This window comes from Coccinella septempunctata, chromosome 2 (assembly GCF_907165205.1).
Source record: "Coccinella septempunctata chromosome 2, icCocSept1.1, whole genome shotgun sequence".
NCBI lineage: Eukaryota > Metazoa > Arthropoda > Insecta > Coleoptera > Coccinellidae > Coccinella > Coccinella septempunctata.
The window spans coordinates 29,416,144-29,442,978 of NC_058190.1; the positions used below are offsets into that span (position 1 = coordinate 29,416,144).

At 35.0% G+C, this 26,835-nt stretch overlaps 2 protein-coding genes across 2 annotated transcripts in view; both read right to left on the minus strand.

Moving 5' to 3' along the window:
- LOC123307795 (UDP-glycosyltransferase UGT5-like) overlaps nucleotides 1-10,120 on the minus strand; it is a 31,882-nt gene extending 21,762 nt beyond the window's left edge. The window contains exons 1-3 of the mRNA XM_044890232.1: nucleotides 9,216-10,120; nucleotides 8,242-8,464; nucleotides 4,360-4,579 (exon numbers count right to left, since the gene is read on the minus strand). Of these exons, the coding sequence (XP_044746167.1) occupies nucleotides 4,360-4,579; nucleotides 8,242-8,464; nucleotides 9,216-10,031 (1,259 nt within the window). The 5' untranslated portion in view covers nucleotides 10,032-10,120. The remainder of the gene's footprint in view (nucleotides 1-4,359; nucleotides 4,580-8,241; nucleotides 8,465-9,215) is intronic.
- A 1,179-nt stretch (nucleotides 10,121-11,299) lies between these two features.
- Nucleotides 11,300-24,576, minus strand: LOC123307129 (UDP-glycosyltransferase UGT5-like). The gene is made up of 5 exons (XM_044889347.1): nucleotides 23,553-24,576; nucleotides 21,349-21,571; nucleotides 17,071-17,292; nucleotides 16,763-16,784; nucleotides 11,300-11,805 (listed from the first exon to the last, which is right to left on the minus strand). Exons 1-5 carry the CDS (start codon nucleotides 24,366-24,368, stop codon nucleotides 11,514-11,516), a joined length of 1,575 nt encoding a protein of 524 aa, XP_044745282.1. The 5' UTR covers nucleotides 24,369-24,576; the 3' UTR covers nucleotides 11,300-11,513.
- Between the last annotated feature and the right edge of the window lie 2,259 nt (nucleotides 24,577-26,835).

Sequence of the window (26,835 nt, forward strand, 5' to 3'; positions counted from 1 at the left end):
TCAATAATCTTATTCCATTTCCAACTTTTGTGTATAATGTTGGTATTGCATACTTTGAAACCCCTGTCTTCCTGCTTTCGAGGAAAGTATATCTTTTGTATCGAAGAGTTACAGTTACAGTTTGTTCGGCGCATCTGTCGAATCCCCCAGACCTGCTACCGCGACCAAAGCGGTCTATTGTGGCACACAAACAAGCTCAAAGAGCTAAACTTCTACCTCCAGTGCCATCTTCCAAGAGAACCTTGTCTGCCGATGGGCAGTCACTGAGGATATGCTCAATGGTTTCGTCCAGAATTTCATTTTCCGTCTATTTGACTACCCTGAGAGAGTAGTGACTCTCCAGTTTGCCAAATTGTTCGTAGGATAAACGTAGGATAAACTAACAACTGTGCAGTTAATGCATTCCTAATTGAAGTTATCTCCAGAGCACCACTCTCTCACATTCATTTGTTATAAAAAAAAAAACCGAAAATGAAATATATAACGTTTTTAAAATTATAACATAATCACTAAAGCTCTTCTTGACAAAAAGACACTCAAAGAGTGTTTGAAACTTTCTGAAATACGATTCCCCAAGTGGGCAGTCCACAAACTAAGGATGATAGCCATCATAAATACAGGGTCTTTCACGAGGAACCTCATTGTATTTTCATGGAATTCAGCACTTATAAGTATTTCACGATGCTGATGAAATCTAAAATATTTTCAAGGCATGAGCACCTCCGGTTTTTCCGGAAATAACGTTAACTTCCGTTTTTCATATTAGAACACCATTTTTTTATTGCAGAAATAGATTCCTTAGAAAATTTCAAGTTATTTTGATGTAAAATTTTTTCAGTTTTGGTTGGAAAATTCTCTCTGAGCGGGAAAATTCGAAAAAAAAATCGAAAATAGAGCTCCGCTGAAACAAGAATAACTTCGAGGTTTTTGGATGGAAAATTTTCATTTTTGGGATTTTTCAAGATGTAAGATTGATGTATCCACTTTAAAAAATCGAAATCGCGATTCATGATACAGGGGGTAAAAAAATCGCTTTCAAAGTTAGGGATGACAAAATCGTGAAAAATCAATTTTTCAAATTAGAACCCCATTTTTTTATGGCAGATATTGAATGTACGTTAAAAAATAATGTGAGTGTATGCATCACACTCTTGCCATAAAGTGGATATTTTCTGAGTTATTCACAAAAAACTGTTTTTCGTCTTGAATTTTCAGCTATTTCTTTTCCCTTCACGCCAAAAAGATGAAATTTTCAGGAACTGTCACTTAAACCATGTTTTAGATTTTACTACCCTAATATGCAAGAGAAAAAAGTTACAGGTTGTTCCTAAATAGATGGCGAATTTTGATTCGAATTTGTATCGGAAACCTCTTTATTTCAACTAATCGGCCATCGGTTTTCTCTCCAGTGATAAATAAATAATTCCTTATGAACCATATGCAAAAACTTACCATGTTTTACATTCTTTTTTTTTAATGATAGATATCATTAATTACATCTGCCAAATTCCTCTTTATTCAGTAGCATTTTGTGTTTACTATTAATTTGGTGATAATTCGTATTAAGTTATAAAATCGATCACTATGCCTAATTTTACCAATGAAGATTATTTAAATCGCATTCTACTTCATGGAGAATGTAATAAAGTTGTAGATAGAACGATTCGACTGTTCATTGAGAGGTTTCCTGACCGACCCAGATCAACGAGAGATACCATTAACAGAACCATGACAAACTTGAGAAATGTCGGATCTTTCGTTAAGAAAACTATACACAGAGAAAAAAGTGTAGTAGAAGATGAGAACAACGAAATTACAGTTCTTGCATATTTTCGTGTGAATCCTCAAAATTCTCTCAAAGATGCCGAGATTGATCTGGGATTACCTCAATCGAGTGTTTGGAGAATATTAAAAAAACATAAAATGCACCCATATAAATTCAATAGGGTACAGCATTTGAAGGAAACTGATTTCGTCAGGAGAACAGAGTTTTGCGAAGCTATGATGATTTGATTTCAAGAGAATGAAAACTTTTTGGACTGTATAATTTGGACAGATGAATCTACATTCACAAAGAATGGTTCTTTCAATAGGCATAACAGTCATTATTGGGATGAAGAGAACAACCACCACTTCAGACAATGGAACTTTCAAGAGACCTGGAGTTTCAATGTTTTTTGCGCCATCAAAAATAATGCAATTCTCGATGTTCACATTTATGATGGGACTTTAACTGGTAAGATAGAACACTACACATGTTTGCATTATTTAAAGAATGTTCTCCCTTAGGAGATAGATATTCTGACATATTGACTGAAATAATTGAGCCGCTAGTACAGAACCTTAATGACTTATGGTATCAACAAGATAGCGCGCCTCCACACAATTCACTCAATGTGTCAAATATCCTCTACAGGCTATTTGAAGATCGATGGTTGGCGAACAATGGTCCACATCTTTGGCCACCACGTTCTCCCGATTTAACTCCTTTAGACTATTATGTTTGGGGTAGGATAAAAAATATTGTCTACTCAACTCCCCTGACTGATAAAGAGGACTGCATAGAACGAGTCAGAAATGCGTTCAGGTTTGTTTAGATTTTTAGATTCATAGTTTTGAAAGTCAATTTGGTTTTTAAACACTTTTGCAGATCTCTTTCGCCCGATGAAATAAGAAGAGCAACGCACCAAGCATTCCTGAGACGTATAAATAAATGTCTAGAAATTAACGGTCAAAACTTTGAGCATCTTCTCTAGTTATAACTGCGAGAGTTTGCCATGGTTCTCCTAATAGTAACTTGAAGTCGGTTTCAAGAAGGGGTGAAAAATCTACAGCATGGTTCAAATAACAGTTCCTGGAAGTTTCATCTTTTTGGCGTGAAGGCAAAAGAAATAGCTGAAAATTCAAGACGAAAAACAGTTTTTTGTGAATAACTCAGAAAATATCCATTTTAGGGCAAGGGTGTGATGCATACACTCACATTATTTTTTAATGTATAATAGATTCAATATCTGCCATAAAAAAATGGGGTTCTAATTTGAAAAAATTGATTTTTCACGATTTTGTCATCCCTAACTTTGAAAGCGATTTTTTCACCCCCTGTATCATGAATCGCGATTTCGATTTTTAAAATGGATAGATACATCAATCTTACATCTTGAAAAATCCCAAAAATGAAAATTTTCCATCCAAAAACCTCGAAGTTATTCTTGTTTCAGCGGAGCTCTATTTTCGATTTTTTTTTCGAATTTTTCCGCTCAGAGAGAATTTTCCAACCAAAACTGAAAAATGTTACATCAAAATAACTTGAAATTTTCTAAAGAATTTATTTCTGCAATAAAAAAATTGTGTTCTAATTTGAAAAACGGAAGTTGACGTCATTTCCGGAAAAACCGGAGGTGCTCATGCATTGAAAATATTTTAGATTTCATCAGCATCGTGAAATACTTATTAGTGCTGAATTTCATGAAAATACGTTCAGTAGTTTCCCGTATAAATATGGGTGAGGTTCCTCGTGAAAGACCCTGTATAGAGGTGTTTTGAAAGATGAAAGTTGTAATAACTGGAGCCAATGTTATAATACGATCACGTCATCGAGTTCGAATAATCTTACTGTACCAGATTCTAAAACATATGTGGCAACTACGCTGGACGCAACAACATGCTAATGGTGAAAGATTGAATAAAATTCGGACGCAGCATTGTGCTACATATGAAAACAAAATATACGCCGGACGCACTAATGGTAGCACCATGAAAGGACGCAATAATGTGCGTATATCAACTTCTTTATTAATAAAGATATTTGAGATCTGAAACGACCAAACTACGTAATTTTTTGCGTAGATTAATATACTTCGATCAGATTCCACCTAGGTAGCGTATTTCTGGGAGACGCAATAAGGTTGCTTTTTGAAAGGACGCAATAAAGTATGCCAGATGTAAATATATATATATATTCAAATATAATTCAACAACAATCCAAAATGCTTAGTTCTCACTTGACAGTTCACCTGGAAAATAGTACAGAAAAAGCTAACAATTATGTTTAGACACGAAATATAGACGTTCAAAATTCCATAGCCCACTTGACGACGAATTTTTTTGAGCGCACGTTATTTATGTGGCAAAACAAGGAAAACAGGGTGTTTGTCAGCTTAACAGCTGATCAGTAATATGGTCACTTGGGATTATCGAAGTTAAATTAATACTGAAATTATGGCAAGGATTTTCTTTCATTCTCAATATTTTAATGACCAACGATTTTTAATGATTCTTCTCTGGAAAAAGACTGAATAATTTTGATTTGGAAGCATGTTTTTTTTTCTAGTGTATAAAATTCAATTGATTACAACTCACTTTTCGTCATTCGCAACCTTCATAATCGTCTCTGTTAGGATTTTTCGGTGTAAATGTTTCGGCAAGATCGTTTCTGCCATTCCCTTTGAGGTTAGAATTTGAGCATTTAGTGGTTGATCTCCTAGGAATGGAATGACGACTAGGGGAACTCCATTGATGATTGCTTCTTCAGAAGATTGGAGTCCTCCTTGAGTAACGAACACTTTTACATGAGGGTGCGCTGTATTGAAAAGTAACAATAAGTAATATTTCCAGTACCGTTTTACCAGAAAAAGACCTTATATGCGAAACAATAGGAGCTTATGAAAAAATTTTCAAGTTGTTCTACATAAATCACTCTTCAATAATTCGCTGATACAATATACGACTAATAGTTGGGGAGCCGAAGAGAGAAATTCGGGATTTACTCGAGCATGTCAGATTAATATAAGGGGACATACCTTGGACCCTGTAGAGTACCTCTACCAAAAATTAGACCTGTAGAGTCATTCGGGGTAACTGAGTGCAGAGGGTAAGTGTGCCCAGTGCGAATATTTCGTATATATGAAATGTATGAAATAGGGGTTCATTTGGGTGAAGCAAAGACGAAGAAAGGTTTTTCATAGGATTCCGCCATGCGACGTTTCGTTTACTGTTTATTTGCAATCAATCAAATTTACTAGTTCTCTTATTAACTTTTAGCATCTCTGCAAATTCTGCCAGGTCCAAGTTCCGAGTCCGATAGTGTTAAACAATATTTTATTCGATCATGCGCATATTAACCTAAATATATAACAAATTTATTTAGGTTATGTTAGCTGCTCAACTCTATAAGAACGTTAATTCATATTTTGGCTTACTGGGGAAAGTGTGCACAGGTAAGTCTGCGCATAGATTATTTATACGGGCATTAGTTCAATGAGGAATAAAAGACGACATTGTTGATTTTCTTGATTGAAACTCGATCAATATTGTCCTATTTGTTCAGAAAAATATGAAGAGCTACCAACAGAGGAATGTATCAAGTGTTGTGTTTACCAGGAATGATGGCACAAACAATAATACTCTGCTTGAAAAAAAGCGCTTCTGCATTGACAATAAACAGCATTTCTCTAATATTGTAACATTTTGATGACATTATTTTGTAATTTGTTTTGATTGTGTGGTTCACTAAGCACTTCGTTCACTTACCCCGTGAGGGTGCGCACGCTTACTCGCAATACGGGGCATGTGAACTTATTCCGACTTTCACCATTAAATTTTTTTTTGCAGAAAAAAAACGTTTTTCTCTGCTTGCCTTCTCATATCTTTTTATATATTAGAAAATGCTCTATCTTATGAATATGTTTTGATTTTTCTAGCTTCAACATATGAAACAGGGTATGGTTATAGAAAAGCAAAAGTGCGCACAATTGCCCCGAATGACCTTATATAGGGTGAATTTTCTAGGACAGCCTGTCAGAATAGTAAAAAAAAAACTATCATTGTACATACTCGAGCGTGTCAGATTAAGACATATGTGGTTAATTACATGTTGAAAAGTATATATTTTCTTAATCTGACAATTTAAGCGTGTCGAAAATGTGTGGGAGGGCGCCAAAGTTGCAAAAAAAACGTCACGTGTACATTCTCGAGCGCGGTGGCGTATTTTTTTATTTTGAAGTTAATGATTCAAGATTAACGGAAAAAATATAATCTGTCAGTTTTAGCAAGCCGAAACAATAAAAATTGGCCATAAAAGTCACAAAAATCAGTTTTTTCGAATTATCACCTTTCCTTGGCTTCGAATCTTTTTCGCATTCATTATAAAAGTTGTAGAGCATAACATTTTATACAAATTTTGTCCCAAGCAATTTTTTCTACGTTCTAACGTTTTTGAGATATATGGCGATTAATGCGAGGTGTTCAGCGATACATGCTGAAGCGAAAATTCACTCGATGGAAAATAGTACTATGGAGAGTAGAGAGAAGGAGAACGAACGCCGTACTAAAAATATATCCCCGAAAACGGGGAACGTAGGACTGGAGTCTCTGCGATCGCTACGTTTATAGTAGATAAGGGGTGAGGATGCAAGCGTCAATTTGAAATGAACAGCCTTCATTTCATTTTATGTTATGTGTCATCGTGGTTTTTATGATGATTTTTCAAATACCTTTCTTCAAATCTATATTAAATATGAGTTCTCTCAGTTCTCTGAAGTCATATTATAGAGGGGACTATGTTATCAGCTTTATTCATTCATAATAAATGACGAAATCAATGAAATTCAAAAGAAATCACTGATCAAAAAAATTTTACCCACGTTTGTTAATCATTGTTTATGGAAAACAGGTATGTTAGTTGGTTTATTGTAATCTTCAAAATTATACCTATACTTTCGCAGTGAGGAGTAGAACATATCAAGACAACAAAAGGTAGCAATCCCAGATTTATCACTTATTAGAGTAGATTCTGTTTAGTGTTTCCAATACTTAGCTGAGAACCTTTATAAACAATATATTATGTTATGCCAACAAAATTCTTCAAGAATATCCACTTCTGAACTATGTAGTTTTATTGGTTGGATATTCTCATTCAGAAGAGCCAACTTCTCACGAGGGATGACAATTTCCATCGTCTTTTTGATATCTTCATTGCAAAAATGCTCTTGACATACAAATTGATTTGCAGTCGATTCTTGAGGTAAGGTTCTCCTTTTCTTTCCGATGACAAAACACTCTTACACTAGCGCACGCTTCAACATTTCACCATGGTCATATGTTGTTATCTCTCTCTGCCAACTTCAACTAGTTTAAATCAAAATTTCGCCATCCCGTGATGGCCAGCGCGCCTATTGGTAAAAAAATGAACTACCATATTGATACATATTTTAGAGAACAAATCTATGGTCTCAAAGCAGCGATCGTTCTCCTTCTCTCTACTCTCCATTAATAGTACATTCTAAGGTTCGGTCACAGAGACAACACTAAAATTTTCGTGACTAATTTCGAAATTGTCATCATAGAAATACAATTGGATGAATGAAGATTAGACTGGGATTCTACATTGACCTTGCCCTTTCGCATGTGTGGCTAAGCTTCTCACCCTTATCGCTCTCCAACTCGAGAACGGTTAAGAGTATGTAAAATTGCTTCAGACAAACGTTGTGTAGAATTTTATTATCTACAACTTTCAAAATGAACACAAAAACGATTAGAGGTACAGGCAGGGAAATATTCTAAAAAAAATAAAAAGTAGCTTCCTTTGGGTCCAATCAACGTATCCTCCAAAAATCTGACATGCTGGAATTTTTTTTTTTAACCAGATAAGCATGAATTCATTATCCGAGACAAGTAGGGCATATACAGTATCTTAATCTGACACGCTCGAGTATGTACACCTGACGATTTTTTTTTTACATCTTTGAGACCCTGCAGACGCTTTCCCCACCGCTGAAAGTGCATACATCATAGAACCTTTTTTTCTTTCTACAATCCAATTTTCAAAATCCACTAGGTCTCAACGACGCTCGAGTGAATCCCGATTTAGCATCGTCGGCTCCCCAACTATAACTCATTCGTGTAGGTACATAGTGGCAATCCGAAGTACCCTCTTTTTAAATGGATTATTAATAAGTCTCGGATTGCTCTTTATTGGGAAATCTTATTTATTTAAGAAGTTATATATATTCGACTTATGAGTTTGTATTTGGATATTTCCTTCAATCAGAGATTGTCATATTAATTTTGATAATGAACATTTTGTATATTTTGAATTTACTAAATTCATTTTCTCAAATGCACCAAATATCAAATCAGACCAATACAGTTCAATTGATTCATATTTTTTGATAAATTTCTGTTGGCATGACTTGCGTGATAATACATAATTTGCATTTGAATCCGATATTTTTGAACACATACCTATGATGGCTTGCTGCGGAAGCCATTTTCTCAAGTGCACGTTCTTTGGCTGGCCTTCTGCTTTTTCCGATTCCCATTTACATATCACAGTGTATGGTAGATCACCAAGAGCTTCCAGTATTGTTTTTTTCACGTCTCCTTGAACATGATCGAATCTGACGTTTGTTCCCAAACTGAAATATACTACTCCTTCCTTTGCATTGTCTAAGATTTTTTGGAGATCCTGTGAATAAATAATTATCATTAATTCCAAAAATAAATTTTTCTGTTCAAGGTGAAATCTAGCTTTTTTTTAAATTTGATGAGCCATATATGGAATATTTATAATCGGACAAAATATAATAATTATCCTAAAATTTCAACGCGTTATGGAGTATACTTCATTTTAAGCCCGTTTGTAACAACCGAGAATTCTCTACCAAATTTCGGTGAGAAAACGGCAGAAGATTATTTTGTAAGCAACTGAACAGAGAATTCTACCGAAAGTGCGTATGTAAAGGTAAATAATTCACGGCGCATGAAATCTCGAGTAAATTTTCTAGAGAATTCTCGGTTGTTGCAAACGGGCTTTAAATTTGGTTATGAAACTGCCTGAAAATCGAAAAATAAACGAATGAAGGATTGATTAACGGTTCTTTCATAAATACTTCCTGTAAATATAAAGGTCTTTTAGTCCAACAAAAAAATTGAATCAAAGGAACTTCAAAGCTGATAATGGAATTTTATATTAATTTTATCAGTCGAAAAAGGTAATCAAAGTCTTAAAAGTAGGTGAATTTGGAATATAGATGGCGCTCAAAATGTGACCAATGAGATTCGATGTAAAACATGAATAATTTTTTACCCCAGAATTTAATTAGAAAGTGCTTTTATGCCTTTTTATGGTGATATGTAATATTTTTATTATCTGAGTTTAAAACGATATTGAAATATTAGATTGTATTCAATGAATAATTTTCAATGTATTGACCTACCTTTGGGTAAGATTCATTTCTCTTCAAATGGATATTGAAATATTCTATAACGTTGGGAACATTCGGTTTCCCATCTGAAAAAATCGGGTTGACGTTGAGCATCCATAAACTTGTGTCCTTAATTATTTCCTTAATGGTTGGCCCGCCTTCACCGAAATATTTATCTGCCAAGAGATCTGACCTTGGAAACATTGATAATTCACTCAACAGTATCCACATCAAAGTGACAAATATACTATCAAGTTTTTCGATCAAGCTACCCTGTCTTCCGAGTTTTTCTGAAAATACGTCTGGATATAAAACGGGATGAGTTGGATTTCCAATCAGATGATGGTAATATGAATAAACGTTTAAGGATGAGACTGCTATAACAGGAGCGTCAAATTTTTTTTTGAAACCGAAGAAAAATGGAGAGTGAGGTTCTATCATGATCAAATCAAAAGTGTTGGATGGTTTTTGTAGAAGTTCTTGAACACTTTTATGACCCATTTCAACTGCTATCACTTCCTCGCTGAATGAATTCATCATATCGGATATTGCCTTGAGACTGAGTGAAGATCTGCCCAAATTTGAAAAATCATATTTGCGGAACAACTCGTAAGCATTACTGACATCAATCTCTGTCAAGTTGACCAAAGAAGGATCATTCAAAGGATTCGGTGTTATAAATGTCACATCATGTCCATGTAAAGACATTTCTTTCATAATTGAACGAAAAACAAACTGATGGCTTATTGAAGGAAAGTAGAAGAATCCTAGAATTTTCGCACAGTTCACTGCACTTATTGTTGAAAAAAGTAATATTAACAACCTCATAATATTCGCTGCACAATACCGAAATTTCAAACCTCACGAAAAGGAATCAGTTACTAATATAAAATAGACTCGACGTGATCAAATATAATTGAATCTAACAAAATTGATATCTTTAGAAATCGAGGATAAATAAATATATCAACATCATTATCAAACACACGATGTACTTGAGTTCTACAGTTGTATCGAAACAAGTAATTATATGTTTGAGATGATGAAGGTTCTTCGGTTCGTAATTTTCGATGATAATTACTGAATGATGCATCAAAATGAAGCTACAATTATTTAAAATAGCACCTAATTCGTATTCGTATCTATTCGGTAAGCGTTGAGCTCCTTGCTTATAAAAAATTCCAATTATCCTTCAAGAGTGCAAGATAGGATGAGGGCAGTCCTAATTGCCAACGCGTTTTACAGTTTGGATGAGTTTCTGTCGTTCATCTTTTGATTTTACTGAGTGTGTTTGTACTTATATAACTATTTATTGATTGTTCATTTAGTTTATACATAGGTACATATTTTCAATTGTATCATATTTGGTATATACTTATCTCATGAAGTGCGGCATGCTGCACATTAATTGACGCAACTTGTAAATTATTGAAGGTAATAATAGAGGAAAAAGTCTCATGCACATGGGACCGCAAACGATTCGTTTTCGAGATACAGGTGTTAAAATAAAAAAAAAAACAATTTTCAATTGAAATGGGCATAAATACTACATTCGATAATTCGCACCATGAAGCATGCCAATTCCGATAGCAAATCTAGAAGGTCATATTTTTCTGGAACATTGTGCCCTGTTTTCCTCCAGAACTCCACTGTTTAATTGAAAAATTGCAATGCCACAGATTTCGAAAAAAAAATTGAACGATGCTCCCGAAATTCTCAGAAAAATTCAAATGATCACGAAAATTTAGTTAGTACTGTGCTAAATAAATGCATTGGTAGTTTTGACGCATTCAATTAAACTCGGTATTTCGAATGATGAATGTGCTTTTACAACTTGTTTTGATATTAATACAAAAATTCCAACTTCAACACCCTATATCTCGCAAACGAAACGTTTGGGATCAAAATTTATGGGACTTTTCTTAAAATTACTTAAGGAAAATCCCTCTTCGTTTGTGCATCAAATATGGGAACATCATGTGCATAAAACTATTTTTGTTGAAAAAAATTAAATTACATCGAGATTGATGTTTTTCCATTTTATCCTGATATTTTGTTGATATCAGGTATACATGCAAGGAGAATAACAACAACTGTCATTTAAAATATATTCTATTGTATAACAATGGAATTCAATATTTTTCTACACATTTTAAAATTCCTATTTACAAAGAAATTCTTAATTCCAACGACCATATAATTCATTCAAACGATGACGATTTTTTTCATTATGAAATATAACTCATCATATCTTGATATTCAATAATCAAATAACCATCTGATATCAGAAAACTTGGTGAATCAGATCGTTCAATTTTTTTTCTTCTTTTTAGAGGTCGTTAGAAGAGTAGTCCTCAGGAACACCATTAAAATTCTGATTATTGTCTTCGATACCTTGAATACTAAATATAAGGCAATGAGTACTACTGCGAGAACATCTAGCATGAAATATTCGTAAAGTGGCAGATCTGCAGCTGGGCTCCTCAAATGCTTAGCTCCTTTATGTCTGATTACGTACTCACACCACCAGATTACTTTATCTATTCCAGATTGTGGTTGATCCAAGAATATATCACGTAGTTCTTTCGCCTTATTCCGATATCTGAGAATGAAAACATTTATGAGAAAGGATTTGAATTCTGAAAAAAGTAGTAGTAGTAGGTCCTTTCCTTTGCATAAAAAGTGTAGCACTTTTCTAAACTCGATTTGATTTACAGCAGTGTAGAGGAAGTGTAGTTTATCTACACATAGTCAAAAGGAGATGTAGATAAACTACACCTCCCTTTCACTAGTGTAAATTCAATCAGCAAACGACTAATAAAATCGAGTGCAGAAAAGTGCTACACTTTTTATGCAAACGAAAGGACCTAGTAACAAGTAGTAGCTCCCAACTGAGCTACCCAGGCAGAAGTGAGGATCCATCTGCATTGGTTGGAAACCACTATCTTCAGAATTCACTCATAATCATAATCATAACCTTAATTTATGCTTTACAATTGAAAATTGTTTGCATTCGTCAAAATACAAAATGGACATACTCACAATTACATAAATAAATAATCAAAATACAAATTTAAACATCGAAATTGATACACAAGTTTCCTGCGTGATCAAGACACAAGTTTTCGTTTAAAAAATCCTCTATTGCGTAAAATGCATACTTAATCAAAATAGCTATTTATGTAACAAGTACATAAATTAGGTCTTTATGGACGAGTCCAAAAGTTTATGGCAGAGTGAGCAAAGCGAGCGAGGCCAATAACTTGGGCAAGTCCATAAAGCCTAATTATGTACGAGTTGCATACAAAGCTTTATGTTCGACTGCAATGCAGAAATTGTATTTTCCAAAATGGCTTATTACTGAAAAACATTAAGTGTGCTTTTGATTTTCCTACCTTAGTAACCAGCGACCTTAGCAACCTCAGTAAACACAGTTGTTTACTTCCTTAATTCTGTGACAAACGTCATAATAATCCAAAAAATGGATAGTGCTGGAGAAGAAAACGTAGAAAATTTAGCCGTAAGCGACAAAGAATCTTTTTTACCCACTAAATCTAAAAGTGCTTATGAAAATATGTATGCGGCCTATAACAAGTGTTGTAAAACGAAGGAAATTGTAAAATCAACAGAAGACAGTATTCTGGCTTATTCAATAGTGAATTGAAAGCTCACAAAGTTTTTTCGCTATGGACTACATAGATGAATCAGAAAGTACTAAAATAAGTGTTGCCACCAGAATATTGGGCCAGGAAGTAGTTGATCAAGAGTATTGCAGATCGAAAACTGTGCTTTCACATCGAGCTCGACTTCCTCAGGCATGCATTTTAATGATAACAAAGAATGTGTTTTTAATATTCAGTACCACACTAATGCTTAGAATAGTTATTCATAATTTTGTTTTAAGGTCGAAGTTCAATTTTTCTTCCTTGAATAAAGTGTTATTCGCATCTAGTATATTTACTTGACAGAATGATAGTGACAGTTGAGTCCAATAAAGTGGTGTCCAATAAAGTAGTCAATTATGGACACTAAACGAATTCATAAATGAAGTGTTTATGATGCAGTCGAACATAAACATCTTTATAACAGTCTTGAAACCTTTCACAGAAAATTCTCTGATTTCAGCAGGAAATTTATTATACAATTTGATTGACATATAAAATGGGCCTCTTTGTGACAAAGTAAGTCTGAGGAAATCTGCATTATAAAGATTTCTACTCCTGGTTTCATACTCATGAAAACTCCCATTCTGCACGTAACTACCCTTGTTTTTATGTGCATGGATCAACAATTCCAAAATATAAAGACTAGGAAATGTCAATATCCCAAGCCTGATGAACGCTGGCCTGCAATCATCTCTATACTTCAACCCACCGACAAGTCTAACAGCTCTTCTCTGTAGAGCAAAAATACGACTGCTAGAGGAGCAGTTGCCCCAGACCAGAACTCCACAACGCAGCACATATTTAATCACCGCAAAATAGGCAACACTTCCGAACTGTGGCGTGATTGGAAATATTAGAGAGGTGGAGGCGATCAACATTCGATTTCAATGATCTTCGGGATTCATTATATCCATTTCCCGGAGCGTCGTCGATATATAGCGATATCAGCAGGGATCGGAAGCGAATCTCCGATCATTGAACAAATTAAGCCAAAAATATAAGTTGTGATGATAGTTTAATGTCTGAAATAATATACTATTTTGAAAGTTTTTGACTGCCCGCAGACAGGAATTGAATTCTTAAAATGTACCACCCAGAGCAGGAGTTTTAGGGTGTAAGGGGGAAGGATGCGTTTTATAGCCTCTCCTCTTAAATGCCAACTTCACCTACTCGCGGTGTACCCTGTTCTTACGAACGAGGCTCTGACGACCGAACGTGAGTGGTATAACTCTGTTTCCCACCAAGCCTAAATATTGGCTTCAGCAAGAAATGGCTCTCTGCTTTGCTTAAGTTACGTCTTAGACCTAGTCGTCTCAGGATACCTGTGCCACAAGATAATCTAATCGAAACCGTAATCAATGTTGCACTGACAGCGTTACCAGTGCAGCTTTACAACAACTTCTAACGCAGCTCCTACAAAAAGATGGATCAGTCGAACAGGACAAAATTTTTATCCGTAGATGAAAAACCCTCCCATTCGGATCTCCGGGGAAGGGTGCCTGAGCGAGTGAATCATCGTACAACAACCAATGAAAAGCACATAGCTTTTGCAGCATGGAACGTCAGAACCTTGATAGACAACCCCAAGGCCGACCGACCAGAGAGGCGTACTGCCCTTATCGATAAGGAACTGCAACGAACATCCATTGCAATAGTTGCCTTAAGCGAGACACGCTTTTCGGACGAAGGTAGCTTGGTAGAACACTCGTATACTTTTTTCTGGAAGGGCTTGCCGGAAGGCGAAATCAGACAACATGGAGTAGGCTTTGCCATTAGAAACGACCTGGCCGCCAAACTAACCGAAAATCCAGTTGGTATCTCAGAAAGTTTAATGACCCTACGCATTCCTGCAGCAAATAACACGTTTGTGAACATCATTGCATTATACACCCACTTTGAACTCCTCTGACAACTTAAAGGACACTTTCTACGAAACCCTCGTTGCTACATTAAGTAAAATTCCAAGACGGAAACGAATTATTCTTCTTGGAGACTTTAACGCCAGAGTGGGCAGATGTCAAGACTCAGAACTGTAGCCGGGAATAATAGGGAAACACGGATGGTAGTTTGTTAGTTCGATTTAGATCGTAACATTCGTTGATTTCATTATCTGCGGATGTTATGCATCTGAATTAATTTGTTTATTGTCAATAGTCTCCTAACACTATTCCGCAAGATCTGGGAACAAGGAGATGTGCCACAAGACTTTAGAGACGCATTAGTTATCATACGTCATACGTCATACGTCAAATTCCAACAATTACAGGCGCTTACCGTTGCTTAGTGTGGCCGGCAAAATTCTCTCGAAGATTATGGCTGGTCGTCATATTCCACTCTTAGATAAGCTATCACTCGAATCCCAATGCGGCTTTCGACCAAATCAAGGTACGGTGGACCTAATTTTCACACTGCGACAGCTGCAAGAGAAGGCCCGTGAACAGCAATCAAGGATCTATACAGCCTACATCGATTCAGGTAAGGTTTTCGACTGGTTGAGTCGGAGAGCGCTATGAAAATCATTGGACGCCTTGGAGTACCCGAAAAATTCTTAGCAGTGTGTAAAAGCCTTCATACCAACAACACCGCTAGAATACAGCATAATGGCTCTATAACCGACCATTTCTTAACCAACTCTGGAATAAAAAAGGGCTGCGTGTTAGCTTTTTTACTGTTCAATATTTTCGCCATAGCTGTCTCGACAATTGCTGACATGAGTATGCCTGTAAGAGGTGTTGGAATAAGATTCAGATTTGATGGAGGCCTGTTTAACCTGAAGCGCCTCGGAGCAAAAACCCGTACAAAGTTTATCACGTAACTTCAATATGCAGACGACTGCGCACTTATCGCTAGCAGCTCAGAGGATCTACAGATAATGTTGAACAGCTATAAACATATATAAAAAGCTTTAGGCCTTAGACTCAATATCGACAAAACCAAAATCCTGGAAAGTCCGCCAGAAAGTTTTCGAACAGATATCAGCCTGGAGAATGAAACTCTAGAACAGGTCAAGCAGTTCAAATACTCGGGAGGCTTCAAAAATACTAGGGCTTACTTAGACACGGAAATACACAACCGTATCAATTCGGCATCACGGGCATTCTGGAAGCTGAAGAACAGAGTATTTCAAAATCACGACCTCAATCTGAAGACCAAGAAAGCTGTTCACAAAGCAGTGGTCCTCCCAACGCTTCTTTACGGAAGCGAAAGCTGGACGCCCTACAGGCGACCTATTAAACAGCTTGAACAAACGCAACAACGTCATCTAAGACAGATAATGCACATCAGATGGTTCCACAAAGTTTTGAATGCAGAAGTCTTGCAACGCGCGAGTTGTACAACAATTGAGACTCAAATAACGAGGGCCCAACTCAGATGGAGCGGCCACATTCTGAGGATGCAAGACACAAGACTCCCCAAAATGGCTGTGTATGGAGAATTCACAGAGGGAGCCCGGAAACCAGGAGGCCAGTATAAGCGGTTTAAGGATATTCTAAAATCAGTTAATGCCAATCATAACTGGGAACAACTCGCGTTGGACAGGTCACATGGAGGTTTTTGGTGCACAGTTATAATGGAGGCTCGAGAAGGATACAGCGGCGGCCAGATCTGGTTGGTGACTATCCATGCCCGGAGTGTGGAAAGATCTGTAGGTCACGGTTGGGTCTCTTCAGTCACAGGTGGGCACACAGTAGCAATTAGCCCTAAGAAATTATAAGTCTTTTCGCACCTTTATTTATTTCATATTTTTATTTTGTAGATTTATTCCCGGTAACGGGATACAGCAGTGAATGAATGAAATGCTTTTTACACGTCCGTAAAAGCCAACTTCATAATTTCTTGATAATTTTAGTTCAACAACAATCCAAAATGCTAACTTCTCACTTGACAGTTCACCTGGAAAATAGTACAGCAAAAGCTAAGAATTATGTTTAGACACGGAATATATACGTTCAAAATTCCATAGCCCACTTGACGACGAATTTTTTTGGTGCAGGGTGTTTGTCTGCTTAACAGCTGATCAGTAATATAGTCACTTGGAATTATCGAAGCCAAATGATTACTGATATTATGGCAAAGATTTTCTTTCATGCATCATATTTTCATGACCAACGATTTCAAATAATTTTTTTCCGGAAAAAGACTGAATAATTCTGATTTGGAAGCATGTTTTTTTCTAGTGTATAAAATTAAATTGATAACTCACTTTTCTTCGTTCGCAACCTTCATAATTGTCTCTGTTAGGATTTTTCGGTGTAAATGTTTCGGCAAGATCGTTTCTGCCATTCCCTTTGAGGTTAGAATTTGTGCATTTAGTGGTTGATCTCCTAGGAATGGGATGACGACTAGGGGAACTCCATTGATGATTGCTTCTTCAGAAGATTGGAGTCCTCCTTGAGTAACGAACACTTTCACATGAGGGTGCGCTGTATTAGGAAAAACAATAAGTAATATTTCCTGTACTGTGTAATATTTCCTGTACTGTGTTTTCACCAGAAAAAGACCCTATACCTTATGTGCGAATCTATAGGAGCTACCGAAAATTTTTTCAAGTATCTACTATTTGTTCTGCATACATCAGTCTTCAATAATTCACTGATACAATAAGACTAACTCATTTGTGTATATAGTGGCAATCCAAAGTTACTTTTTTTTAAATGGAATATTAAGTCTCGGATTGCTCCTTATTGGAAGTTTTCATTCATTCAAGAAGTTATATTCGAGTTCTGAGTATGTATTTGGATATTTCATTCAATCAGAAATTGTCCCCTTAATTTTGATAATGAACATATTGTAAATTTTGAATATTTTGATTCAACTAAATTCATTTTCTCAGATGCATAAAATCGGAGCAATAAACATTAAATGATTCAAATTTTTTTTAGATGGATTTCTATTGTAAATGAATCTTTTACAATATTATAAAAAATATTTTTTTCCTCCATTAGTTGAAGTTATTTTCAATACCCGATGTAGGGAGCTTTGGATATTAAAATATAAGTTGATTGGTTTCATCCTATTCGTGGAGCCAAAGATTATAGAGTAGAAAGATAGGAAACGCCCTCATATCTCTAGTACTAAAAACCGACTACATTTTGGCCAGTGAAAACACGCGTGACAATGAGATGGCGTTGAAAACGCACTGTCAATACAGAAAAACTTTTTAATAACAGTTTTCTGTTTTCTAATTGAGGGGCGCGAAATTCGAATTCTATTCCTCGTACTGAACTTTGTTTCTATAAGAAAACAAACATTCTGAGCGACAAAACAAAAGTATGATTTTGTTTTGTAATCAGAATGTTAGTTTTCATCTAAAAATTGTTTGGAATTAATTGATATCAATGAATAACGCTGTTGGATGGAATATTTTTATTTGCAATTTATAAAAAATTTACAAAAAAAATTGAAATTATGGGCAATAAATGAAGCTTTGAGTAGGACACTAAAGTATATGGTGATCTGCTATACGTCGAAGGTGTTATTTCTGTGCAATAGGTTGTTTTGAATTAATAAACTTAGTTGAATTTGTAAAATTTACATTATATCAGAAATTAATATGAACCAATTTTCAATATACCATCATAGCATACGCATTCCATTCACTTACATATGTAGGTCATATTTATAGAATTTATCAGAATTTTCACACTTAAAAAAAAACCTTACAAAGATATACAAGACCTGTATGTCAGTATAGTTTCTTGGTGCTTTTTTCATAATTTCCTTATGATGTGGTCTCTTTATGAAACAATACACAAATTGATTAATGAATGAACAGAACATTCACAGCAGGATTCATAAAACTTTGACATTCCAAACAACAATTTGACAGTCACTCGGTTCCCAAATGGAAATCAATAAAACCTCTGCATTTCTGAATATATTGAAGGAGTAGTAATTGAGAATCATTGAATGGACCTATAAAGATCATAATTTCCCCTTAATTGGCCGTTTATGAAAGGAATGCTTTCTACATACAACAATTTACGTGGATGAACAGCTCTCAATTGACCTGCAGTAAAATGTTCACTGCACATGGTGTAGTCAGTAGTGTTTGCTGAAGTCATTGTCTTAACGCCCTGAGAATTTTATCCATCGGAGCACTGAAAATTAGAATCAATGAATGACCGATTCACATGTTACGAGTTTTAATACTTACGCTTTCATTTTCCTTAGTTAAGTGAAAAACTTAATCTCGGAAAAAATAATTTCATTATTTGATCCACAGTTCTTCACTATTCAATAATTTTCGAACAATATTTTGGTGTTTTCACCAAGAAATAAGAAAAAATTCAATAATCAGCAACTAGAACGAGCTAGATAAACAAAAAGCGGTACGAAAATCAAAACATTCAAAACCTCTTTGATTAAAATGGACGTCTGAAATCGTACAAAATTTCATATGTTTCTGCAAATGGCACTGAAATTAATATTTTAACCAGTCCTAGCGTCTTAAAAACACGCTTGACAAACAGATGGCGCTCAAATCGCTTTAGTCGCCTCGTTTCCCATCTTTCTACTCTATAATCTTTGCGTGGAGCAATCATACAATTTTGAGACAAGTTGTTCAGTGACACTTTGCTGTCAATTTTCATTATCCGATGGGGTAACCACTCTATTTGCTCATACGAAAATTTGGTGCAATATTTTTGGGATAATCCATGAATCAATTATTCATATTACGTCATATTTACATATTATATTGCGCTATTTCAAATTTTTTCCTTATGAAGCTCATAGTTATGTATTATAATAAATGTTCAAATGAATCGAATAATTCTCTTCAATCTAGTCATTCTGACCATTTCATTGATTTCAAGCACTTCGATATTTTGCAGTTTTTAACAAGTTCACCGATATTCGAATAATCAAGCGTCAAAAGTTGAAAAACAGAATCAAAATAATCAATGCAGAACACGGCGGAAAATTGTATAGTCCATTCAAGAATGATTGACATCCCAGTAGGTCTTGAAAGTCCAGGCGCAGCTTAATATCTTGTCACAAAAGATCTTTAAAAATTTCTGTACTTTCAATCACAGAACTGGAATATATTAATATAACCTAGAAAAGTATTTGAAAAAACGAAATATTCGAAATTAGGCCATATTAATCGACATTCAAAATTGACACAATTATGTTCCCAATTTATACGATTAAATTAAGAACATAAACAGTTGTACAAAATTCAAATAACCTTCGTAAGTGCATAGATTCATATATAATGGGTCTATAGATCAATGTTTATTCATAATACCAACCTTAATTCCGCATCACAAAATCTCAACTTATGGGCTATTACCAACTTAAATTCGATTTTCCATAGCCACCCAAGATGTCAATCATTCTTGAATGGACTATATAACTTTATATACATGCAGCGTTGCGAAAGCAGCAGAATTATTGTATTGTTGTATTTTTCTAGCCGCTTGTTAGACTATTCAATGCTAGCTTTATAACAATACCGATATGAATAGAATGCTGTCATCCTTCTGTCATTGAGTGATATCTGATATCACTCTGTAATCTGTGTCTGATATCCACAAACAACCAACGCGCGTTGTAGACAGGTCAAGAAGTAAAAATTCTCAAGAAATCGATTATGACACAACTCTTCCCGGTCTCCCCTACTCTTCTTTCTATTTTAATTTTAATAACACTTTCTTCTCATCATTTCGTAGATGTCTCAGATTCTACGACAGGTACCTATGTTTTGGTTTACTCCGGTTTGTTATAGTTTTGCATTATCTAAGAACAAGGTTAAAAACGAAGTCTTCCTGAACATCCTCAAGAATCCGAATTGCTTAAGTGAAGGAGCAATTGTTGAGGTTATGATCTGAGCTATTCATTATTAAATAAAATTGATCATCGAAATAGTTTGACATTCCATTGCTTCAAATCTGTGGATAGTGCAAAAAACGAAAACGGATCAACCTCGGGATCAACAAATTATTTTACTGAAGCCACTTGGTTTGTCACATAGTTTTTCGCATGGTAAGTTGTATGTTTCTTGTTCAGGGGTCAGCAAACCACGTGCTTGGTTCATTCTCGCAGCTGACAAAAAACCAAATTAGTCGTTCATTACAAGGTACTTCAATGATTGAATTGTAAACTATTCCTAAAACCTAAAGTTGTACCACAATTAATACTTAAATGGAGCAATGTCTTGTTTACACAAAGTCAATATCACGGTAAGTAATTAATATAAATGTTTCTCTTCCAATTTAATTGAAGTATTTAATTTTTCGTTCGAAATATCCACAAAACAAGAAAATCCTACTGCTGTAGGTATATATGTAATTTGTGCACTGTCAAAAATTTCTGAAAGGACGACGTAGACATAATGTAAAGTAAAAATTGAATATAATGTTGGTAACTTACATCAGCTAATACTTTCTTCTCTTTTCTCGATTTCAGTTCTTTATCTCAGGACTTGCGTAATACCTACTTATTTGCATTTGAATCCGATATTTTTGAACACATACCTAAGATGGCTTGCTGCGGAAGCCATTTTCTCAAGTGCACATTCTTTGGCTGGCCTTCAAGTTTCTCAGATTCCCATTTACAAATCACAGTGTATGGTAGATCACCAAGAGCTTCAATTATTGTTTTTTTCACGTCTCCTTGAACATGATCGAATCTGACGTTTGTTCCCAGACTGAAATATACTACGCCTTCCTTTGCATTGTCTAAGATTTGTTGGAGATCCTGTGAATAAATGAATGTAAAAATGAAATTTTTTTTCAAGGTCTAGCTTTTTTCATAATTTGATGAGCCATTTGTAATCGGACACAAAAAAATATAATCATCCTAAAATTTCAACAATTTACACTTTAAATTTGATTATGAAACTGCCTGAAACGATTTTATGGGAAAAAATCAAGAAATAAATGAATGACGGATTGATTAAAGGTTCTTTCATGATTAGTTTTCAATTCTCTGTAAATATAAAGGTCCTTTAGTCCAACTAATAATGGCAGTTTTCATAATCACACCTAAAGTCCCTTTAATTTTGAAGCTTCCTTTAACCGTACTAATAAAAATGAGAGTAAGGGGGAGCGCCCACCAAAGTAGCGTAGCACTGACATATCACATACATGACAAAGGCAATGCATAATTTTCAGATATCGCACAACTGAGTGAGCCTTTGTCATGTATGTGCCATGTCAGGGCTACGTTTCTTTAGTGGGCGCTCCCACTGAAGGAAGCTTCAATTTTATCAGTCGAAAAAGTTCACAGACTTCAGTGAGTAAATTATTAAAATTTGGAATGTAAATGGCGCTCTAAATGTGACCACTGAGATTCGAGGTAGAACATCAATAATTGTCTACCACCGATTTTTATTCCATTCGAAAGTGGTTTCATGACTTTTTATGGTGACAGGTAATATTATAATTATCTGAGTTCAAAAAAATATTGAAATATTAGATTGTATACTTCATTAACATTTATTTTAGCAGTCGGTTGGCCATGAAATAATTTTCTCAAATTTTTGTAACTAGAACAGAGTAAAATTGGCACTCATGAAAAAATGTCGTTAATGTCATAACGTCGTTGCCACAACTTATATCAATTTTTATTACGAAAATGCCGAAAGTTATTGAAAAAAGAGACAGGGTTTCAGGAAGTGCTATTTAGAATTCGGGTCCGCTCATTCAAATAGTTATACCCTGATATTCTAAAATCCACAATACGTCAGACGGTAGCGAACATATTCAATGTAAGAGAATTTATATAATGTTTCATCTGAATCTAAACGACTTATATTTCAGCTGAATATTTCCACAATCAGAAAGATTGTTAATGAAGGGGAGATAAAGAATTCCTTCTATTAGGAGACCCAAAAAAGTGGTGGCATTTGAGAATATTATGTTTGAGTGAATTAATGCGAAAAGTTTACTACAAGATTTTCGATGAATGTCATCGAAGAATAAGTTCCCGAAAATTGATTTTTGTATTTTTCATTTGAATTGTCCTATACATTGTAAATCTCTTAAGGTACCAATAAATACCTAATTATTATTATTAAATGACTGTATTAAGATGAACAGCCACAAATATGCGCCACTTGTCCTGTTAATTGTTTATTCATGTGAAATTTTTGTTCAAAGGTGATGTTCATCTTGACATGAAACTTCCTTTAATTCCTTCTACTTATATTGATGCAAGATGATTTTTGTTGAAGGATTTAACATTCTTGTAATTATCTGTTAATTCCTTCGAGAGATGCCCATTCCCAACCACTGCATCATAGGCATTTCATCTTCGGGTTAATATTTTTGAAATCTACAACTGATGTAACGTATTCGAACTTAAGCCAAAGAAGATAACGAACATTAACTCTCCTCAAGCTAGTGCATATTATGATATTATACTGATCTCTTGCATTTTCCATTCAAATAACTGGACTTGGTATGCCTTCAATCAGTTTGTATAAACTTCAATTATGTTCGTCACGTATTTTCCGAAGAGATTCGACATTGTGATAAAATACGTAATAACTGAAACTTTTACGTAGAACGGGCAACATAGCGTTGATTTAAAACCCAAAAATGTTTTGACAAGCGTCATAACCCCACAGTTTCGTACTATACAAAGCGAAATGTGTCAAATTTCCATGGCCAACCGAGTGCTAAAATAAAAGTGAATGGAGTATACTCAATGAATAACTTTCAACGTATTGACCTACCTTTGGATAAGATTCGTTTCTCTTCATATGGATATTGAAATATTCTATGACATTGGGAACATTCGGTTTCCCATCTGAAAAAATCGGGTTGACGTTAAGCATCCATAAACTCGTGTCCTTGATTATTTCCTTAATTGTTGGCCCGCCTTCACCGAAATATTTATCTGCCAATTGATCTGACCTCGGAAACATTAATAATTCACTCAACAGTATCCACATCAAAGTGACAAATGTACTATCAAGTTTTTCGATCAAGCTACTCTGTCGTCCGAGTTTCTCTGAAAATACGTCTGGATATAAAACGGGGTGAGTTGGATTTCCCGTCAGATGGTGGTAATACGAATAAACGTTCATGGATGAGACTGCTATAATGGGAGCGTCAAATTTTTTTTTCAAACCGAAGAAAAATGAAAAGTGAGGTTCTATCATGATCAAATCAAATGTGTCGGATGGTTTTTGTAGAAGTTCTTGAACACTTTTTTGACCCATTTCAACTGCTATTACTTCCTCGCTGAATGAATTCATCATATCGGTTATTGCAAAGATACTGAGTGAAGATCTGCCAAAATTTGAAAAATCATATTTGCGGAACAACTCGTAGGCATTACTGACATCAATCTCTGTCAAGTTGACCAAAGACGGATCATTCAAAGGATTCGGTGTTATAAATGTCACATCATGTCCATGTAAAGACATTTCTTTCATAATTGAACGAAAAACAAACTGATGGCTTATTGAGGGAAAGCTGAAGAATCCCAGGATTCTCGCACAGTTCACTGCACTAAATGTTGAAAAAAGTAATATTAACAACTTCATGATATTCGCTGCACAATACCAAAATTTCAAACCTCACGAAAATGAATCTGTTACTAATATAAAATAGACTCGACGTGATCAAGTGTCGTTGAATCTACCAAAATTGATATCTTTAGAAATCGAGGATAAATAAATATATCAACATCATTATCAAACACACGATGTACTTGAGTTCTACAGTTTTATCGAAACAAGTAATTATATGACTGAGATGATGAAGGTTCTTCGGTCGTAATTTTCGATGATAATTACTGAATGATGCATCAAAATGAAACAATTATTTAAAATAGCACCTAATTCGAATTCAGAATCTATTCGGTAAGCGTTGAGCTCCTTTCTTATAAAAAATTCCAAAAGTCCTTCAAGAGTGCAATATAGGATGAGGGCAGTCCTGATTGCCAACGCGTTTTACAGTTTGGATGAGTTTCTGTCGTTCGTATTTCGATTTTAGTGATTGTGTTTGTACTTACAACTGTTAATTGATTGTTCATTTAGTTTAAACATACATATTTTCAATTGGTACTTACTTATCTCATGAAGTATAGCATGATGCACCTTTCAAATTATTGAAGGTAATAATTAATGACTAATTACTAATGGTATAATTTCTCATATATCTTCATTTTATTTATGTAGGGTGTTTTTAAACTCGATCTTAAAATTTAAGGGGCGTCTACAGACGGATATTCTAGCTAGATTAATGTTTTGAATATGAGGCTTCATTCCTACTTTCATTTCCATATCCTTGGACTTTTAAGTTTCTGTATGCGACCAATTGAATTTTTCCAATTACCCTTTCTGATTTTTTGTGTGACATATCTTCAACAAAGGATAAAATTTTAGTGACTGGAGATTTTAATTGCCCGGACTTTCACTGGCCTTTAATACAGGGAGTCCGCGCCATAGGGCAGTGATCGATTACTCTAATTCTCTTGAATTTACAAAAAGAGTTTCAAATAAAACTTTCCTCTTTTTAAATAAAGCATCTCCTAAAATTATCTAGAACTATACAAAGTATTGCGTTCCTTCTGCACAGCTATCAACTTTCGGTTTTTAATGGAATACCCTATATATTTTTACATATTTGAATTTCTTGTTGAATTTGAATATGAGTTTGATAACAAAACAATGTCTGAATTCTCAACGGATTTCGAGAAATTTGACTTTTTATTGATTTTTTGACAGTTTGAGATACTTACAAAGAACCATATATAGCTCCGTCCCTATTCTATGTAATTGATTCAAATTTGGTCTGTTTCTAGTCAGTGAATGATGCACAAAAAAATTTCTTTGTAAATAACCATATTACATCAGGGTCCACGAAAACGTAGATCCATTATCAAAAAAGGAATTCATTAGAATCTTCATTTTTTTAGGACAGCCCATATTTTTTTTGTTCATTCTTTAAACATTTTTTTTCGCTTTTAATTGTTTCGAGTAATGAACAGAAAAAAAATATGGGTTGCCATTTAAAAAAATGAAGATTTTGATGAATCTACGTTTTCGTGGACCCTGTATATAATATGGTTATTTATAGAAAAAATTTTTAATGTCTCATTTATCGACTACACACAGTCCAAATTTGAATCAATTTCATAGAAGAGGGACGGAACAGTCCTTTATGTAAGTACCTCAAACTGTCAAAATATTAATAAAAAGTCAAATTTCTCTGAGAATTCAGACATAGTTGTTTCATCAATCTTATATTCAAATTTAACAAGGAATTCACAAGGTAAGTTTTATTTCAAACTCTTTTTCGTAAAGTTGATAGAATTAGAGTAATCGACCGCTGCTTCATGGCGCGGACAACCTGAGGCTAAAGCCTCGACTTCGTATAAAACCCCAGGCAGCAAGCTGACGTACCTTAAAGCTCATGTCAGACGTCATATAGACCTCAAAGTTGACGTGTTTGTGACGTCTAGATGACGGTCAAATGTCAGCGTCATTATGACGTTATTTTGACGTCTTATGAAAGGGATAACGCCTTGAGAGGAAGGCAATGAATATAATAAGAATTAATTCACATGCATACCACCCGCCGATACGAATTCGACAGGAGTTACGATCTGAATGAGCTAGCCAATATGCCATCGTCAGGGCCACCAAATAGAGTACGCTCCATCGAAGAAAAGCAGACGCTGGATGCTGACCATGGTTTCAGTCTCGTCTGACCTCGTCAGAGCAAGATAGCTTCTTGCGTTTGTTCCGATATTCCTGAATAGTAGGTACTATTAGTATTTCAGAGACGATGCTTATTGGCCCAGTCGTTCGAGTTCTATTGTTACTCGATAGCGGGCCAGTAAAACCAGCAAAATCGGAACAGGCCCCTTCTGCGAGCTTGTAAAGCTCAGAGAAGAAAATGGGCAGTTGAAAGCTCAAATTGTCCAACTGACCGAAACTGTGACACACTTGATCGGTGAGATGCGCCTCTTGAGAGAGGAAATGACCCGAAATAATATGCCAAAAT

What these genes read in the sequence shown, in the direction of transcription:
- LOC123307129 (XM_044889347.1), bottom strand. Translation starts at nt 24,368, where the DNA reads ATGAAGTTGTTAATATTACTTTTTTCAACATTTAGTGCAGTGAACTGT. An exon ending in GGTTGCGAACGAAGAAAAGT is followed by an intron (nt 16,785 to 17,070) that starts GAGTTATCAATT and finishes CATAATTCTTAG; the next exon opens with CTTTTGCTGTACTATTTTCC. An exon ending in TTTGCTGTACTATTTTCCAG is followed by an intron (nt 11,806 to 16,762) that starts GTGAACTGTCAA and finishes TTTCATTCTCAG; the next exon opens with ATATCGGAATAAGGCGAAAG.